At 44.5% G+C, this 20852-nt stretch overlaps 1 protein-coding gene across 13 annotated transcripts in view; it reads left to right on the plus strand.

Annotated features, from left to right (window-relative positions):
* Positions 1–20852, plus strand: part of LOC119178046 (uncharacterized) — an 831732-nt gene that overhangs the window by 505029 nt on the left and 305851 nt on the right. For all 13 annotated transcript variants that reach the window (XM_075869285.1, XM_075869292.1, XM_037429209.2 and 10 more), the window contains one exon: positions 6078–6247. In XM_075869285.1, the coding sequence (XP_075725400.1) occupies positions 6078–6247 (170 nt within the window). The remainder of the gene's footprint in view (positions 1–6077; positions 6248–20852) is intronic.

The raw sequence follows: 20852 nt of genomic DNA on the forward strand, positions 1-20852 counted from the left end.
CGTAACATTGCATGGAAATTGATGGGTCGTAAAGGGTGCCAATAAACTACTTATATGAGACAAAGTTTTTCAGTTTTCCGCCCTGAATGTGCTTCAGAAATCGACAGGAACACTGGATAAGTGTATGTCGCATGGAGCAACTGGTCCACGGGGATGCTTATGAAGTAGATGCTGTAGCTATTTTGCTGCTTCACACTACATAACTGATATTTATTCTGTGTCGAAGGAATAGAGATGCAGACGGAAAAGTCACCTTGAGTCTGCCGTCCACTATTCATTGGCAGAAAGTAATTGACAAATCTAGCAATTCTCCCTCGTGTGTTGCAGCTGCTCTTCAGCCGTATCATAGTTTGTAAGCAGTAACATTAAGGAACAAGTCCTGCAGACCAGGCGAAGTGCGTCGCAGCCCATGAGAATTTAAAAATTTATTTCCCATGTACTCCTTTAACGGCACTGGGTGTGCAAGCAGAGCTGCGCCATGTCATTTTAATGCACTACGTAACAGCTGAGACATCGCGTACAAAGCTATAATTTTACTCAAGGACTTAGGCACGACTTCAAACAGAGCTAGACTACTGCCCATATTACCGGGACACAATTGTTGTCGAACATGTGTCATACACAAACTTTACCGCTTACTCAACAGTAGGCAGATAAAATGACAAGAAATAATGTTTATAAGGATCGATGGTGATGGCTTCAAGCATTAAGCCAGCCAGGTGCATGAATTTCTTCAGAACACTCTGTTGCATGTCTGTGCTACATTCCATTGAAAACACGATTGCATCCACAAATTTGTTTTTTTTTGTAGTTTGAGCTCCCAAAAGTATTATGCCTGTTAACTTTCTGGGAGCCAGCACCGTCACCCCTTGCGGTGCTGGCGACGCATTGGTGGGGTGGACTGCTGGGCCTGTGGGTGCTGCAGGTTTCGCTTATATATGTGTGTGCGTGTGTAGTTGCTGTTTATGAGTGCAGTGATGGTTATTAGGGCATGTCATTCATAGAGCTGTGCGAAATAGAAAAATATTGGGTGCAAAGCAAATTTGAATATTAGTTTCAGTGCGAATCGAATATTTTTCGAATAGTCAAATATTTCAAAAACCCAATAAAAGTTTTTCATCCATCCATCCATCAAATATTTATTCAATATTTTTTGAATTCTTCAAAGTGAAATTACAAAAAAAAAAAATGGCCCCGTATCTGCATTTTACTCTGCAAATGTCGTTGAAAGACAATAGTCTTGCATGTGGAGAGAGTGAACAAGACATTTATTTGATGTTCTGCACAAGAAAATTGGTGAATGATACAGTAAAAGCTCGTTAATTCGAATTCCAGGGGAACGCTGAGCAATTTCAAATTAAACCTAATTCGAAATAATGAAAGCGGGCAAAAATGGGTGGATTTTGGGGGTGGGGGCACGAAAAATATTTATTGGCCAAAAAAGTCGGTGATGACCATCTGCTTCTTTTCTCTGAATGCCACAGCTGCGGCTCCCTGTTCCAGCGCGCGGACGTGGCGCAGGGAATCCTCTTCACCCTCTTCAAAGCTGAAGAAGAGACGCGCCACATTAAGTGCCTCCATCACCGCAGAAGCTGATGGGGGCACAGGCGCTTCGTCATTTTCGTCTTCCTCACCTTTTGGCTCTTCAGCATCAGGCTGCGCACCGGCTACTTGAGCGATAATGTCCTCATCAATCAGGGCACCACACACCGATGCACCGGTGTCAACTTCAACATAATCGGCAAAACGTACGCCCCGAAGAGTGTCGCGCAATGCCACTGGCATGAGCTCCTCAGCCCCATCCACGTCGACGTCACAACTATCCTGCGCACTTCCAGCTGCAAATCCACTGTGGCGGAAACAGTTTCCGATTGTGGTCGCGGTCACCTGTTCCCATGCGCGCACCAACATGTGCATGGCAGTGAGCAGCGTAATGCCGAAGTCCTTCCTGTCGCCCGCGCACGAAATCATTCGTGAACGGACAACGTGCTCGAGGAACAAAGCGACGCTGCCGGGAGCGGCCTAGGACTGCTAGGACTACTCCGCCGACTCCTCAGCGTCCCGTGGGTCCCGCGTACAAGTGGCGCCAGGCGCTCAGATAGCGGGAGGGCTACGAAAAAAAAAAATTACTCCCTAGATTTTGGAGGCCATACTTTGCTCGCCCTTTGTTCGGAGGCCACTTGAAGCTTAAAAGACTGGTCGTGCCACCTATTCATCATCATCATCATCATCATCATCATCAGCCTGACTACGTCCACTGCAGGACAAAGGCCTCTCCCATGTTCCGCCAGTTAACCCGGTCCTGTGCTTGCTGCTGCCAATTTATGCCCGCAAACTTCTTAATCTCATCTGCCCACCTAATCTTCTGTCTCCCCCTAACCCGCTTCCCTTTTCTGGGAATCCAGTCAGTTACCCTTAATGACCAGCGGTTATCCTGTCTACGCGCTACATGCCCTGCCCATGTCCATTTCTTCTTCTTGATTTCAGCTATGATATCCTTAACCCCCGTTTGTTCCCTAATCCATTCTGCTCTCTTCTTGTCTCTTAAGGTTACACCTACCAATTTTCTTTCCATTGCTCGCTGCGTCGTCCTCAATTTAAGCTGAACCCTCTTTGTAAGTCTCCAGGTTTCTGCTCCGTAGCTAAGTACCGGCAAGATACAGCTGTTATATACCTTCCTCTTGAGGGATAGTGGCAATCTACCTGTCATAATTTGAGAGTGCTTGCCGAATGTGCTCCACCCCATTCTTATTCTTCTAGTTACTTCAATCTCGTGGTTCGGCTCTGCGGTTATTACCTGCCCCAAGTAGACATAGTCTTTTACAACTTCAAGTGCACTATTACCTATCTCGAAGCGCTGCTCCTTACCGATGTTGTTGTACATTACTTTCGTTTTCTGCAGATTAATTTTAAGACCCACCTTTCTGCTCTCCTTGTCTAACTCCGTAATCATGAGTTGCAATTCGTCCCCTGAGTTACTCAGCAATGCAATGTCATCGGCAAAGCGCAGGTTACTAAGGTATTCTCCATTGATTCTTATCCCTAACTGTTCCCATTCTAGGCTTCTGAAAACCTCCTGTAAGCACGCGGTAAATAGCATTGGGGAAATTGTGTCCCCCTGCCTTACACCCTTCTTGATTGGTATTCTGTTGCTTTCTTTATGAAGCACTATGGTAGCAGTTGATCCTCTGTAGATTTCTTCAAGAATGTTTATATATACTTCATCTACGCCCTGATTCCGCAGTGTTTGCATGACGGCTGATATTTCTACTGAATCAAACGCCTTCTCGTAATCTATGAATGCTATGTATAGTGGTTGGTTATACTCTGAGCATTTCTCTATTACCTGATTGATAGTATGAATGTGGTCAATTGTTGAGTAGCCTGTTCGAAATCCTGCTTGTTCCTTTGGTTGATTGAATTCTAATGTTTTCTTTACTCTGTTAGCAATTACCTTTGTAAATAGCTTGTATACTACAGAGAGCAAGCTGATCGGCCTGTAATTCTTCAAGTCCTTGTCATCTTCTTTGTTATGTATTAAGATGATGTTAGCGTTCTTCCAAGACTCTGGTACTCTTCCCGTCAGGAGACACCTCGTAAACAGGGTGGCTAGTTTTTCTAACACAATCTGTCCTCCATCTTTCAGCAGATCTGATGTTACCTGATCCTCACCAGCAGCTTTGCCTCTTTGCATGCTCTCCAAAGCTTTTCTGACTTCTTCTATCATTACTGGTGGGGTGCAATCTGGGTTACTGCTAGTTCTTATAGTATTAAGGTCGTGGTTGTCTCGGCTACTGTACAGATCTCTGTAAAACTCCTCCGCTATTTTAACTATCCTATCCATATTGGTAGTTATTTTGCCTTCTTTGTCCCTTAGTGCATACATCCGACTTTTGCCTATCCCAAGTTTTCTCTTCAATGCTTTGACACTTCCTCCGTTTTTCAGAGCGTGTTCAATTCTCTCCATGTTATACCTTCTTACATCGCACACCTTACGTCTATTAATCAATTTCGAAAGCTCTGCTAGTTCTATTTTGTCTGTTGTACTTGACACTTTCATGATTTGATGCTTCTTAATTAGGTTCTTCGTTTCCTAATTAAGAAGCCACCTATTCTTCGACCGTAAAAGCTTCCACTAGTCTTGGACGATGATAGCGCTCGGCGGCGCGCGCTTCGTAGAGGCAGCAATTTATGTTCGAATTAACGAATCGTTTTACACATGGTCTCCTATGCACTGCTGACCGGACTGCGGCGACCATTTTGAATAATCCAAAATTTCGAATTAATGAGGTGTGAATTAACGAGCTTTCACTGTATTTTGGAGACGCTGCGTTAGAGTGCCTCGAGCCTGCAGCGGAGGCGAACGAGTGCATCAAGTCACGTCACACGTGAGACATGAGCGCCATCTAGCAGTTTTCTAAGAAAACAAAGCGCGTGGCTCTGAGACAAGGAGGCCCGCTCGTCTCAGAGGTGATAAGATGTAGAACGCAAGGCGACGGGTAGGTGCCACCACAGTCTCATCTTAGCGAAGCGTTGGAAACACTCGCTTTTCCAAGCAAGCGTTGCATGGTCAGTGCAGCGTGATAAGTGCTACGGTGCTTAAAATTACTTATGTATGCCTTTTGTAGTAACAGACACACATGCAGAATATATATGTGTTGTTATGGTGCCCCTGGCATGCGCAATAATTGCTTTTTAATTGACAATTGCACAAGTATGAACGCTCAGCCTTGAGCAACATTGGGGGGCGCTGTGGATGGGGCAAGCCGTTTAAAGTACCCAATGCCGTTAAGAGTGGACAGACAAATGTACATACAGACAGACAGATTTGCGTTAAAGGTCCCCAAGAAAGACTATTGTCTTTAAAAGTTGCAGGCGATCCCTAAGCACATTCTTATAAAGTATGAAAATGGAAGTGTGTCTTTTGGCTAGGTTGGCAAACTGCTGGAGGGATGATGTTCCTAGTTTTGTTAAGAATAAGGCAATGTAGAGATCGAATTGCACATATTTACACAATTTGGTGCGACCAATGTGGCGTTATAAACACTATACGCATAAAAGGAAAAGACCCTATTTCCTCCATCTAGCCCTTCAGTTTTTGTAGAGGTGCAACTGATTATGTTGGCAAGGGTGTGCACCCTTCGAAATCAGAGTTGCTGGTCTGCCCTGTAGATGTCAGTGTATAAAAATTTGTGCCATTTTGGATACTAAAAATTTTAGTCCAATTTTTTTCTGACTTTTTGGTTCAAAACGGCATTAATTCAAGCCCCCACTTCTGCCGCGTTGGTTCAAATCACTGCTTCCATTGGTCAATCTCTTTATGGCCGTAGCGGAGCTTTAAAAGCAGGTGTACTTTGGTGCATAGTGAAAATAGTGAAATAGTGAAAGTTTAAAGCATAGTGAAAATATGTAGGACCCACAATAATAGTACAGTGTATTTATTGTAGTGGCGCAGTGTATTTTCATGTTGGAACCAGCGTTTTGTTGGGTCAATACATTTGCAACTGTAGCAGAGTTTGAAAGGCAGCTTCACTGCAATGCAAGATTGAATTGGGGTAAAGTATACAAAGAATTTGAAGGAGCCACTGCCAAATAAAGGTTGACTGTATTTGTCTTCAGAGTTCAAAATGTTCAAATGGTAAATTTTTGGTGTAAATTGAATCAAATTGCAAACACTATTCCCAAAATTTTCAAAAGTTTGAATATTTTGGGAATACTCCTAGTCATTTATTAAGTTCGTTATTAGTATTATTAACTTTCTTTTGTCTCTTGTTTCTTCATTTTCAGCTGTGAGTTCACTCATAGTTAAATACATACAGCTGTCATATTTTTATGCTCCAGAGCACACCCTTTTCTTCTCCAATTCTCCTCCATAAAGTTTTCTAACGGGCTGGCCCATCATTGTGTGTTTTCACTTCCTGTTTGAAATAAATTAATTAAATTTATACCTGGATGTTCTTTTTCAATAACTGACAGTGGAATGTGTGCAATGGTGCTCATTTTTACAGCTGCTCTTGAAATGTCTATACTTTGCCGTTTTTGTGTTTGCGAGCCGCATTGCATTTGCCGTCTTTCAGAGTCACGCCAAAGAGCTGAGGCTGCGCTGTCCTCCCTGCTCAGTGCTTTGCGCAGTGCTCTGGGTGTGACGCCTCACGAGGCCGAGGCTGGTGGTACAGAGGAAGGGCAGCTGGTTGTAGGGGCAGTCCAGGGCCTCATGGGTAAAGTGGTCTCTCTGGCCAATGACAAGGTGTGTGTTCTCTGCTCAACATCAAAGGTTGTGTTTCAGGACTCAAGGTTTAAAAGAAACGTATGCTGCAGTTGAAGATACTTTGATTTCTTGAGAGAACAGGTATGATTCCACCATATTTACAGGATTTGAGTCGACCCATCTTATCTAAATTCAAAATGAAAAGTTTGGGGCCGACTCAAATTTGGAACCAAATTTTGCTACGCAAGTTACGACAGAAGAAACAAAAAAATCACAAATGAAGTAATATAATTCTGACTATATATATATGTTTCGACTCGACTTGTAATACCATATTTACTCAACTGTGATGGGTGACTTCTCATTGCGTCCAGAAAAAAAAAAATAGTTAATTTAGTTTTGGTATTATTTTTAACGTGAGGTTCAACATTCGCTAGCTAAAATTTTTAGGCTTGTGTGAATAGTGAATTTTTGGGCGAAGAGAATAGTGATTTTGATAGAATAATTTTGAGTCAAATTCGAATGGTCTGTATGACATATAAAAGAAAAGAGAATATTTATCATGATGCAACTAACCTGCTCAATATTTCTTTTAAATTGAAATAGGTGCTCTATGCAAATGCCATTAATTTTTTCGTTCAAAGGAAGTCTAAACAACCTGGAGTAGTAGTTTTGGTAGGATGCAAGTGATAACCCGTAAGATACTTAATTTTAAAATTTGTTTTACTTTGATCATATAAGCAGTCATAACAAGCTTAAACAAATAAAGAATTGATTTGAGGGTAACATGTTCCTTTAAAGGGGCCCTGCAACACTTTTTCAAGTAGGCATGGAGCCAGTAAACATGCTTTTTGCCTCACAAATTTACTGCAGCAATGTTTCTAGAATCAGTCCAGTATGAGCAGAGTTCCAAAAAGTGGCAAAAATGTTTTGTCGCACGCTGCAATTGCATTTTCTCTTCTCGTGCCGACGAAATAGCTGAAAGCTAACCAGGGAGGAATGACACGGCGAAAGAAAATACTCCACACGCACCTCGTGACCTTGAGCACCTCTTTTTTTTTTTTTTTCGAATACGGGGCTTTTCAGTGAGATCGCGCATGTATTCGTGGACAAGCGGCGGTCTCCCGCGGCGGCCCCGGTAATGACGAGCGCGCCATGCTCAAATCGGCCAATGGCTGTGACCAGAGCTGTATATTCCTTCTTGTCTGTGACAAGTGATTTTTGAGCTTGTAGTGTCATTTGCAGAAGAAAGAAAGCAATTTTCAACTTTGAAAAATTATTCTGAACTGCAGGTAACGTGCTGCGCTACAATATTTGCTTCGCGTGTTTTCGGTAGCCTTGACTACTGATCGGCAGCATTTTCTGACCATGTTCAGTAAGTGTTGCAGGGCCCCTTTAAATTTAAAAGGGGTCTTCACAAAGAAGCGAATTTTTTTGGGGGGGTAGGTGCTTTCACTGCTTAGCAGCCTTACATTGCGTCGAAACTACCTTTACAGGCAGTGACATACGAACTAATATACATCATTTCGTTCATTGCGAATACTTCAAAAATAATCGGTAATTTAAATTTGAATTGAAGTGAATTCGAATACTCAACTATTCGTTCGAATATTCGAAGCATTCGAACGAATATTCTAGCTTAAAAATTTTGAAAACAAAAATAAAAATGGAAATTTGGATTATGCTCAAGGAAATGTGGTACATACCACATTTTCTTGCTTGTATTCTGCACCTTTAGCACAAGAATTTCTAGAAATGATCTCCGAGTAAGGCTACAATTCTAGCTTTCTCGTACAGCTGGAAAACACTGCCATAAAGCCACCTTTGCACATAGCAATTCACATCTTATTTTCTTGACGTCACAAAAGACGTTCCAGGGCTAGTTTGTGATACCCTCTTACTTCAAATATCACAGTGGTACTTTTTGCAAGGATAAGAAATAAAAGTGCGTAAGGCCAAATATTCTAAATACAGAACCAGTGGCCATCCTTCATGCCCTTCTCTGTCTGTTTCTTACTGGTTGGTGCACGAATTTACTTCACATTGAAAATAGGTATGCCGAGGGCACTCTTAAAGACCAGCGGGGCATAGAATTTAAAGCTATATAAAAAGGATAGCGAGTGAGCACATGTAGTCAATCTAGTGACTACGTAATTAAATTTACTTTATGAAGTGCACTGACACTTTCTTTCCTTGCTTGGTGATGTTGGAATCGGGGTCAAGCTACCGTATAAACCGTACTATAGGTCGAGTGGGAATATAGGTCAACCCCCCAAGTTCAAGTTATCGAAAAAAAAAAAAGAAAGAAAACAACTCAAGATTGCCGAACGACATTTATTTGCGAATTCGGCGCACCGCACCCCGATCGCCGGAGCTCCTCTCAACCACCATCGTAACTGTTCCTATTCGTCAGACGAAGCACCACTGTCTTCTAAAGACGAGAGTTTGTCGCTGGCCGCCTCCCACAGTGCGTTGTCTGCCATGCCATACAGCGAGTTGCTGATGGAACATTTCTTAAAAGCATTTTCCACCATGGAATCTGGCTAAGAACGCCAGGCAGAAAGCACCCAGCCACAAACAGTCGCAAGCGGAGGCCTCTGTAGGCTGCCTGTCGTGTCTTTGGGTTGTCACCAAACATCCACTTTTGGTACTCCAGCCACACTCGGTCCTTGAACAGCTTGTTTAGTACGTTGATCGGTTGAAGGGTGGACGTCATACCACCTGGTATCATGGGGAGGTCTGTTTTCATCGCCCAGTGCGCGCTTCACAGCGTCGGCTAAGTGACCACAAAACGCATCTAACACCAGCATGCTGCAAAGATGCAGCTGTGCACCTGGCTGATGGTTCCAGACTACTCCTATCCATTCGAGCATCATGGCCTCGTCCATGTATACCTTTTTGTTGACGCGAGCGACAACACCGGGCGGGAACACTTCCTTTGGCATTGTCTTACGTTCGAAAATGACAAAGGGCAGAAGCTGTCTACCATCTGCCATGCATGCCAGCATGACGGTGAAGCGCGAGTACTCGTTGCCAGTGGACATCTTCATATCCTTGGCGCCACGCTGCATGATCATGGTCGATGAAGGCATGTCAAACTACACATGGGTCTCATCGGCATTGTCGATCTGCCCCATCACGTAGTTGTTCTGCTCCCGAAGCTGGTTCACGAAGCCCTGAAAGTTTATAAGCTTGTCCTCAAACTCGTCTGGAAACTTCTGACAGATGGATATGCGCCACCAGAAAGAAAATTCTTTGCGTCTCATGAATCGACGCACCTAATAGTTTGGTGCTTGAAACTCTTCTCTAATGAGCCCAGCTTCTCGAGTGAGTTCCACAGCTTTCTTGTGTATGGTATCCACAGTTACTGGCAGCGAGCACGCATGAACTTTCCACACAAAGTTCTCTAGCGTATTTTTCAGCTGCGGATGAACCCCACTTCGCCCACGAAACGACATTTTCCAAGCATTGCACACCTGCAGCTTCCTTTTCTGCACCCTCCAATGGCGCACGCTTTTTTCTGATACACCAAAGCAGCGCTGAGCAGCCATATTCCCATTCGCTTCTGCAAACTCAACAACCTCTAGTTTAAACGCAGCTGAGTACTGCCTTCTCGTACAGCTACTCATGTTCAGTGAATGAAAAGAAGACCACTAAAAATGAAACACAATGTCAAGCGGATCGAGAACTTAGAACAGATCGGAGGCAAATCATGAACACAAAAAAAACCGACAAGAGAGAAGAAAAAAAAAAAACAACCTGCTATTGGATTTGAATGCGAACATGGCCGTGTCCAGCTTCTCATGCACATGCAAACCTCATGTTGCCTGACAGCGGTGCACTGTCGGCTAGACACCGCTATGTAAGACGAGGGGCGATCTTAGCTCGTCGTTTTATTGAAAATATCTCGACTTAAATTCTGGTTTATACGGTATATGCAAGCTGACCTGCAATCATGCCAATGTGGTATGTGCCTTACACCACAATACACTGTTTTCAGAAATCTTGAAAATGACAGTGTTTAACTGTATGTTTGTTGTACTGGTGGTAGCTGCATAACTAAGCCTTGTGGGCTTTCTGCCATGGTCTTTCTTCATTCCTGCTCTGAAATGATGAGATCTAGCTTCTGTCATTAGATTGCTTTGATTCTTTTCAGGTTGTTCAGAGATGTGTAGTTGAAATGATGTCAGACCCCAGTAGAACCTCCTCAAAAGCTTTGTGGCTTTGTTGAAATGCTGTGTAGGCCTATACACAGTGCACAATGCAATTTTTGTTGTTAGACATATTGCCACGTTCCATTTCCCAAGTTTTTGTTATCGTCCCAAAACACCACACGATTCTCAGCGCAAACTGCGCCTGCAGTTTTCGAGAAGGTTCCGGACTGTAGTAGATCATTTCGATAAGATCACGCCCACTGTGCGAACGGTTCAGATTGTTCTGGAACCTACGCCTCCGCCAGCGATAACGCTAGAACATTCGACGGCAAGAGTATAAATGCCGACGCGCTTCGCCGCTTGTCAGTTGTTGATCGAAGGCCGACGCTCCGTTCACCGCTATCAGTCCGAGACTGCTATCTGTGCGAGACTGCTGCTGTAATTGGACTTACCTTTTACCGGGCACAGGTTCGCCCAAATAAACAGTTAAATCCCAACACGAAGTCTCCTGTCTTTGGCCACGTCACGACCCCGTGACAATATCGACCAAATCTTGCTGTTGCAGGGCTCAGGCAAGGTTTTAAATCGTGCCTTATATACACATACCTGCCAGCTTTTCCGATTTTCCCGTAAAATGGTCAAATTTCAATCGCACTTACAATTTCACAAACCTTTCCCGAAATTTTACGAAAAATAGTTCATTTCCAATTTAAAAAATGAAAATTAGTGAATTAGCGTGGCCTTCACGATTTTCTACGACGCGTTGCCATAGTTAGTTGCAGAGGCCTCAAAAACATTGTTGTGCTATATTCCCCCACCTAGAGAGACCAAAATGTATTGGTGTTATCATCATCACATACCTGCCAAGCCTCCCGCATTGTCCGGGAGACTCCCGGATTTCGACCCTTTCTTCCTTTTTTATGGTTGCCATGAAAATCTTTTGTGGATCAAAATTTGTGTGCGAGATCAGGCCGCATCGACAAAAATGCAGGTCAGTCTGTTCTGGGCTTTTTGCGAGCCCACCGCATTTTATTATAAGCGCATTTGAGAGGCGTTCATCTAAACTTGCAGTAGAGTCTTGATGATGCGAAACTGTGTCAGATACGAATTCGCAGAATTCCTCAGCCAAACTCATGTGTCCCCTGCTAAATTCATGTGCACATTAGGCCAAAGTTCAAGTCTTCCAAACACTTTTCCTCATCTCGGCATGTGATATGAACTTTAGTACCAAAACTGTCGAACGAAAGCCAATCGAGAGCAGCGTGCTTGAAGCTTTAGACAGTGCGTGCGACCAGTGCATGCACTGTTTTCCTCAGTGCATGAGGATGTTATTGCCACAACTGCTGTGGACAATCGTTCGACACGATTATGTATGGCGACAACATTACTGACAGAACTCCAAAAGTGTGCGCACGGCTAACGCTCGACCAGTCAAAGCAATGCTGCTTTCCGCAAACTGAGAACAAAACCGCGGCTGTTGCAATCATAGATAGCATAAAATGATTTAGTTTTGAAGGCACAATGATTGAAAAGAAAACTACTAATTGCCTCAACTGCCGTGCACAAAACCGTGGTTTGAGTAATGTGATTGCGATCTACAAGCTCCGAGGCCGAGGGCACGTGGCTGATGCAGCGATAGATTGAAGGTGGTAAAGATGTAAGATAGGCTAGAGGCATTTTTTGCGTTCCTGTCCGAAGAATCTAGTAGCGAGCAAAGCCAAAGCTTTGACCTGCCCTTTCGCGGCAGCCGGCTGCGCTGTCCCGTCTGTTCACGTGTGAAAACTACGCGAGTTGTTTTGAGGGAAATCGATTGTTTTTGCTAGTTGTTTTGATGATGTGAAATTTCGGGAGCATTTGGGCTCCCCTTTTGAGGCTCTCACCTTAGCGGGAAACCCTACTTTCGTGTGTTCAGCCACTCCAAAGCCACAATGAGACCGCAAGGCCAATGTTTGTGCTTGAATTTAGGACCTACCCGTCTTGTTTTTTGTGATTCTTTTTTTTTTGTTTTAGTGCCAAAAATGGAGGCAAATAATTCAGCACGTCGATTTGACTTATGGGGGCAACACATGGTTACGCTTGTCACTAAAAAAGCTAATCCATCACAGCTACAAATTAAGAAAGGACAGCACATTGTGGTGTCTTTTATGGCACAAAATGTTATCGCAGTACGCAGTTAGTACACATTAACCGGTAGGCATAATCCAAGCACTAAGGCTTAAGCAGTGCGCGAATGCATTAGTCTCTCTGAGACTGTAGGGGATTCGTCGCAACTACGTTTTAACCGTTTGTACGCTTTAAGCGGGTACCCGCAGTATCGTTATTAAGTGAAATCGCACAGTGTTTCAGTGAATTTGGATTGTACATTTTCCTGAATGACATGCTTTTTTCCCATGCTTTTGTCCCCAAAGCATAGGAGCAACGTTCAACTGTATATGTCTGCCTTCACGGCAGCTTTGTAAGATGCATGAATGGCCTGTGTTTTTTTCATTCATGGTGACTTCTATTGGTGCCTTTGAAAAGAGTAGTGCATGCATGCCATATGAATTGTTGAGGTGACGTAGTCGTAATGGGCTTTCCAACTGCCAATCACACATTCCAGTCATGTGAACCCTAGTTTCATTAAACCGATCCTGCAACACTTTTACCTTTTTGTCTTTGTTTATATGTCATATATGTATTTACTAGTCTTGTATGAATAGTGAACTTCAGGTTCGAAGCGAATTCGAAGTGAATCCTGAATTTGGTCAAATAGTTTAGAGTCAAATTTGAAAGGTATATATACAACATATTATAAAGATAAAGGGACATATTTAGCATGACCGCACTAACCTGCACTATATTTTTAAAAAACTAAAACAAGGCCTATGCAAATGCCATTTTTTCACATTAAAGTCGAAACAGCTCTGAATAGCAGCAGGATTTGAATTTTGGTAGAATGCAAGCAGCCGTCAGGAGTGGAAGTGCTATGCCATTTTGTGCCCCTAGCCTGCTGTGCCTAACCGGCACATTGCGCGTGCGACACTAAATTTAGCCGAGTGTTATCATATATGCTTGCCACACAGGCCAGGCGGCGGTGTGGCGCGATGATACGTCACGAAACGTCACCACTCCGGCAGTTGCATCGTCGCACCGCACGCCGAATCGCAGAGAAAATCGCGTCTCATGCTTAAAGCCGACTCCAATAACGTGCTGCGCTCGTAGTAATCTGATCGTGCATCCGGTGCGGCCACTCGTAGTAATCTGAGCATGCTGCTGCTTACAGCGACGAAGCACGTCACTATAAGTGTGCTAGCGCGTCGTTCCTGCCCGCAGTCTCGCTGTCAGCTGAGTTAGGGCTAAAGACGACTTCGATGACGCGCCGCGCTCGTACAAACATGATCGGGCATCGGCGTACTGCTCCTAACTAAAGCGTAATTATATCTTAAGTGATAATCGAGCCGTGAACACGTAACAAAGTAGCAATTTTCGAGAGCAATGTCCTCCCGACGCACAAGCAGCTGACGACGATCTCTTGGATCGAGCATCGGGCCAATGGCGAGGCGAGCTGAGGCAACATGGCGGCCCCAGCCAATCAAGGACCTCGAAACAACCTTTTTTACATTTGCTTTTTGTGCGCTTGTTTTTAAAGGGAGGAGCCAGCTGAGGCGGGAAAGTTAAACACGGAGAAATGCTCTTTCCGATGAGCCCAAAATGCCGACTCCCGGCTCAAGCATCGTGAAGCTATAATTTTTTGAAAATCGCTGTTTTCTCGCCATTTCCAAAGAAAAAGTTTCGCCACCTAGGTGGGTGAAACGAATTTTCTGAAGCACTTCTGCGCAGTTTTCAGTGTAGATATTTTAAACCAGACAGAAAAAAGATTCCAGAAACGGAAAACTTGAGTTTTTTTTGCCATAAAAATATAGTTTTTTTTTTTGCCATTTTTCACATTCCCAAAGCCGCGTCCCCCCTTAATGTACATCGCCTCTGCCAATTCACGTGCGGCTTTAATTGTCTTTGCTTCTTGGTAAGATTCTCGTGCTGTTTAGTAACAGTTTACATGAGCACTCCTTGCAATGATACATCAAATGCAAACCCGTGCTTCCTCTCATTGACAGTGCATGCTCTCTGAGGCGATCATTTACACATCGGCCCGACTGGCCGATGTACACATTGCCACAACTGAGCAGGATCATGTAGACAATACTTACTAAACACTTAAAAAACTTTTTTCGTGCTTTTTTTTTTACACAATCAGCACTTGGTGTGCCACATGAATGAGCAAAAATGCACAAAAGCTACAAAACAAAAGGCCCACGTTTTCTAACGAATGAGCCACTATGTGTACATAGGGAATGACAACAGGGCACTTCTTCTGTGTTTTTTTTTTATTTGTGCATAAATCGCTGGTGGCATCATGTTGAAATTTTCTCAATAAAGCTTCACATACTGATGTTAACGCCAAGGAAAGAAAACCCACAGAAATGAGCCTGGAAATGAACACTTTGAAACTTTCTTCAAGAACATGGTGATGAGACCTAATTAGAGCCAACTGTAAGCTCGTACTCGCAATGGATTTTTTCACCACTTTAGAATGAGTGCAATGATACGGCGAAAAAGTATTCTGAGCACAGGGTTATACATTCAACACACATGGTTTTTTTCAGCTTGAGATGAAGTCTGAAAACTGCAATTTTTCGTTGGCAGAAAGCTCGTGGGTAAACTTGAGCCCTTGTCCAAGCGCTGTAAACGTATCTAAAAGTTCAAAACAAACGTGACACACGCAGAGAAGGCTTCATCTGACTCTTTTTTCAAAACTACCGAAAAACCATCGGTGTATATAATTACGTGTAACACCTTGTCTTTGGGCCTCACAGTGTCTAAGTGTCATTAATTATGAGCCAGGAACATACTGCGCGACACAGATGCTACACGCGAACCTATACAAATACCTTCCTTTTGTACAAACAACTCGTCTTCAAAATAAACTAGCGTTGCTCCAAGATGAAATTCCAAGAGGGCCAAAAAAGAGTCTACCGGAACTCCGGCATGGTTAATGAGAGACACAGACCCATTCTTTTCTATGCACAATGGCGGCTTTTCGTTGTGTGCCCTAATAAGCCATGAAAAAGATTATGCGAAGTGCCTGTACGTGGAGTGGATGAGGTCCGGAGAACCAAAAGTGACCCCTGCTGGATGGCTGAAACGGGCCTCACCAGTGATGCTGTGCTTGGAGATGATCAAGGCTTGTGCCTGCATTCCCTAGGCACTTGTTTGCTGCACGTTCAAAAAGTGCTCCATCTTGAACGCGCTTGATGGCACTGAGAATGATGTGCTGTGGGAGAACATTTCCGATAAGGTATCTTGTAAGTGTAGCCAGTTTGTGGTACAACAACCAGGTGTCTGATTTTGTAACCTGGTCCAATACCAAGACCGCTGTCATCAACGTTTTTGGCTGCCCTGCTGTTTGTAATCTGCAAGCCGAGCAACACTTACGTGAACACGCTCAGCAGGCTGGTGAGTCATTCACCAGCTACCGTAAATGCCCGCATAGGAGGAGGAATAAACTTTATTTTAAAAGACCAGCAGGTTTAAATGGCTGGGCCTAGGCCTCCCATGAGGGGACGTCAAGGGCTTGCCTTGACGCTGCGTCACGGGCGTGCTGGGTCACCATGGTTTGGTCGTCTACAGCGGGACTTCGCAGAGCCTCATGGAGCTTCGACGAAAGGGTCATGGCGTTAGCGTGTCTGTACTGTGCCGGGCACTCCCACAGTGTATGCCGAAGCATAGCCGGGTGAGTGCCACAGCATATGCCGAAGCATAGTTGGGTGAGTGCCACAGCACCAGCAGTGGGAGGTTGTGTACGCTTCCAGGAATATAAGGTGAAGGCGGGAAGGTGAGGGATACATGTTTGTTTGAAGTAGACGCAAAGTGGTGGCCTGTGCCCGGTTGAGCTTGGGGTGATGTGGGGGAAAGGCTTGGGGTCTCAGGTAAAAGTTTTTAACCAGATCATTGTAGGTAGTCAAGTTGTCCCTGGTGTCCATCTCGTCTCCAGTAGCTGCAGGGCGGTTGACAAGGCCTTGCGCAAGGGAGTGGGTGACCTCGTTGAGGTTCTGGAGGCGTGGGTGGAATGGGCCTGCGTGGGTGGGAATTAATGTCAGGGTGATCATGTTTTCTTTGGAAAAGATGCGAAGCGCTTGAGAAGCAGTGCGGCCTTTGCTGTAGTTAGTGACGACTGAGCGAGAGTCGCATATGATGGTGTCACAAGTAGGATCTAGAGTGGCCAGGGCGATAGATAGCCACCTCTTCAGCCGTCTCGGTAGAGGGAGTAGTGACGCAGGTTGCATAGTGTAGGACTGCATTGCGTGTGGTGACAGCTACAAAATTTGTGCCTATAATACGACGTTTTTTCCTAATATTAGCGTTCCAAATTTCCGCTTCATACTATGTGCGCATTGGAATGAAAACTTGCTCCAAAAATCAAGTTGTGCTTGAAGTTTCGGTTTCATAACTGCCACTTGGCTATGACTTCGTTTTGTCTACGAGTGGCTATGGCTTGGCTTCGTTACTTTCACGCTCCGCATGGCAAAAGTGAGCGCCAGTGCCATTTCTTCCTTTGTTGTTGAGTTTTATGAGCGTGTACTTGGACAGCGGACGTGTGAACCTCGTTGTGTTCTGTGCCTCACTTCGCAAAGGTGCAACATGCCAGGGCACCGAAACCAGTATTCGGCTGCATTAAAGAAAAAATAAAGGTCATCACAGTTGCCAAAGAAATTGGCAACAGTGCGGCCGGAAGACAGTTCGAAGTCACCGAGGGAAGTGTCCATGGATGGCGACGACAGAAGGAAGCACTTTTCGCGTGCAGCGGAAAGCAAAAAAGTTTTTGCGGTCCAAAGAAAGGAGCTTTCCAAGAGATTGAACTCGCACTGACAGTTCCACTGGCAGCAGCAGGCGGCGAACAGTCAACATGGAGCTGATGAGTGGATGTTATTAGAACAAAGTTATGTAAATTATTAGTTATGTAAATGTGAAGAATGAAAAGTGGGTGAAAAGATAATTTGCCGTGGGCAGGAACCAAACGTGCGACCTTCGAATGACGCGTTTCATGCTCTACCAACTGAACTACACTCTAGACTCCAGTTCTGTCGAAGCAGCCAAGTTCTTAATTAGCCATGATTGGGGGTTATTCTCTAGGAGTGGCGTACCCTGCATGACGCTTTTCAGTTTAGGAAGCAGTGGATCATGACTCTGTTGCTCAACCAGACATTCAATATCACTCAGGAGAGTGACATCATCTGCCATAGAAAGAGGGGCAACTGTCTCAAATGTGATGTGTTGCTCGAGCTCTTGGATGGAAATGGGAAACAATGTATCAGCCAGAGTCTGGCTTGGGTTGTCCGGACAGTTAAGGGAGCTTGGCTAAGCACGTCAGCTGCAATGTTGGCAGGTTCTCTCCTATGCTTGACTTTGCAGTTCAGACCTTACAGCAGAAGGACCCACCGCTTCACTCTTCATGATGCTTGATCTGTGTGAAACATCCAGAACAGAGAAGAATGGTCGCAATGATTTTAAAATTCTGTAAATTCAATGTAGGGCCTGTATTTATCTACTGCCCAGACCACTGCCAGGCATTCCCATTCCAGAACTGTGTACTATTTCTCGGCCTCAGTAAGGACGCTGCTTATAGATGACGCAGGTCTCAATTCTTTAGAGCTTGCCTGTAGAAGTACGGCTGCTATGATGCCTGGTCTGTGTGAAACATCCAGGACAGAAAAGAATGGTCGCAATGATGTTAAAATTCTGTAAATTCAATGTAGGGCCTGAATTTATCTACTGCCCAGACCACTGCCAGGCATTCCCATTCCTGAACTGTGTACTATTTCTCTACCTCAGTGAGGACCCTGCTTATAGATGACGCAGGTCTCAATTCTTTAGAGCTTGCCTGTATAAGTACGGCTGCTATTTCAATACCACTAGCATTCGTCTCGACAACAAAGGGCATGTTGAGATCAGGGAGGTTCACCACGGCATCATGAGCTCGATAGTCTTTTAGTTTCTCGAATGCGCCCTCTCGCTGATTGGTTCACTGCCAGGGTGCATTTTTCTTTAAAAGGCTGGTTAGGGGGTGAGCTATAAGAGAAAACTGAGGTATAAAGCTTCGATAATACCCCGCCAAGCCTAGGAAGACTTGAAGCTGTTTGACTGTCTTCGATCGAGGGTAGTGCAACAGAGCAAGCACCTTGCCTTGATCAGGTCTACATTGCCCAAGTGAAATGACATGTCCAAGTAACTTGAGGTAATTGCGGCAGAGTTGGATCTTGTCTTGATTAAAGGTGAGGCCTGCTTTTCTGATGCGCTCTAATACACATTGAATATGCTCATCGTGGTCATCGAGGGTGTCTGAATAAAACTAAGACATTGTCGAGGAATGCCATATCAAATCTGTGATTTACACCATTCAAAACAGTGTCCATCAAAGTTTGGAAGGTTGCTGGCCCACCTGCAACACCGAAGGGCATCCTAGAAAACTAGTAGGTGCTCTGGTGGCAGATAAATGCGGTCTTCGAAATATTCTGCTCAGGCACTGGCACCTTTGCGAAAAGTTAAAACCTTGCGAAAAGTCAAAACTTGAAAACCATTGCGCTTTAACCAACTGTGCCAAAAACCAGTCAGTCCTGGGCATGGGATAGGCAGGCACCCTTGTACGGCTATTCAGTGGCCGATAATCGATAGCAACATGGACGCCACCGAGCCACTGGACTTCTTTTCAACCAGAACAGGAGCACTTGTCCACTGGCTGGTGCTTGGGTGTATAAGTTTATTTTCCAGGAGATCAGCAATGCAGCTGCCCATAATGGCCTTTTTTTAGCATTGACAGGGCAAAGCTTAAAACCTACAGGTTGGCTATATCCAGTGTCAGTGCAGTGTTCAGAAAGTGTAGTGCAGTCTGGAGCAGTAATGATTGCGCTGAAGTTCTCAAGTACTTGTGCTATACGTGAGTCTATGTTCACCTGAGCCGCGAGGTGTGTGGGGTTATTGGCGGTTGAAATTTCCGAGTTAGCAGCAGGCTCATGTCGCTCATCAAATATAACTTGCAGGTCATAGGTCTCTTTGTGGTCTAGCCCTCCTTTATTCTGGTGCTCTTCTTTGACGAAAGGCACCATGCATTGTGGCTCGGTCCCGATTGTCCAACTTCCAAGTGCAACATGAAATGATATTCCGGTCATAGTTAGGAAGTCTGTCCAAAGTACTTCGTCCCTACAAAGGTCGGGTACACACAAAAAAAAAACGCTATCGGCGAGAGCCTGCTACCCAGTGTATCTTGCATCCAAACGAGGTAGAAGATTGGGACCAGCCTGCAGCCAAGCGGAGCACACACATCTCTTTATTATGGCTGGCCCTTGTGGCTTTGGTGGCCATCATCGCATCTTGTTCTAGAAGGCTCACACTAGACCCAGTGTCTAAGAGCGCCTGGAACATCGTCACTCTGATGCGGGTATTGAGAAGGGGTTCCTTTTGGCCAGCAGCAGTCACAACCTAGAGCGCACTGTCGTAGATGCCTGCTGGCACCAACGTTACTTGAACCAGATCAGTTTTGCAGCTCCGCGTGCTCCGGCACAAGTGGCTGACGCGTGTACTAATGGCGCTGCTGTTCTGTTTTGCTTTACATGCTACATTGCCGCTCAGACAAAACTTCACGTTTTCGGCACTCGCTTGCTTTTTTGCGCCATTACATAGCGAACTGTCGTCTCTTACGAAAAAGTTCTAACTTCTGACAAGGAACGCTAATAAACAGTGTTTTCTTGTTTTGCGCCTGGCTGCGAAAGCATCTACAGAAATGGCACGGATCACGCTTTTTTTGAGCCAACCTGAGATCATCCCGATGAGTTTAAAAATTGGGGGAACCTTAAGATTGACTTGTAAAAGTTGAAAGTGATAGCGATATCCTGTACCAAGTGCGTACTTTAAACTCTCTGTGCATGAAATATTTTCGAACTTTCCATGCACCCAATATGTGGCCTTAAGGGAATAGGCACAGTAATGTGTCGGTGATCTTGTTGTCGGTGATCAGCTTGAAACCATCTAGCCGTTATTATAATCGCATGTTCTGCCACCCGATGGCAATGTACGCTTGTACCACGAACTATTACTGCAACAATTCATGTTGTACTGTTAAGCACCTTTACAGGCAGTGTGTGTTTGTAAAGCATGAAAGTTAATTTTGCTGAGTTTTTAAGCAGAGCAGATTATTTTCACTGTATTCACAAGTAGACGCATGCCTTGTACAAAGACTTGATTGCTGTAATGATGCCCACAGTAGTATAGAGATAACTAAAGAATAACGCCCCCAGACAAGACGTGCGAAAGAAAGTGAAGAGACTGATGGGGGATCTATAGAATCGTTTTAGGGGCAATGCTCCTTAAGCGGAGATGCGGGTCGAAGACACTTTTTTTTTAATATTCATTCGAGAGCAATGAAACTTGAGGTGCTTATAGAACTTTTTATGCTGATT

The sequence above is a fragment of the Rhipicephalus microplus genome, chromosome 1, assembly GCF_043290135.1.
Source record: "Rhipicephalus microplus isolate Deutch F79 chromosome 1, USDA_Rmic, whole genome shotgun sequence".
Lineage (NCBI taxonomy): Eukaryota > Metazoa > Arthropoda > Arachnida > Ixodida > Ixodidae > Rhipicephalus > Rhipicephalus microplus.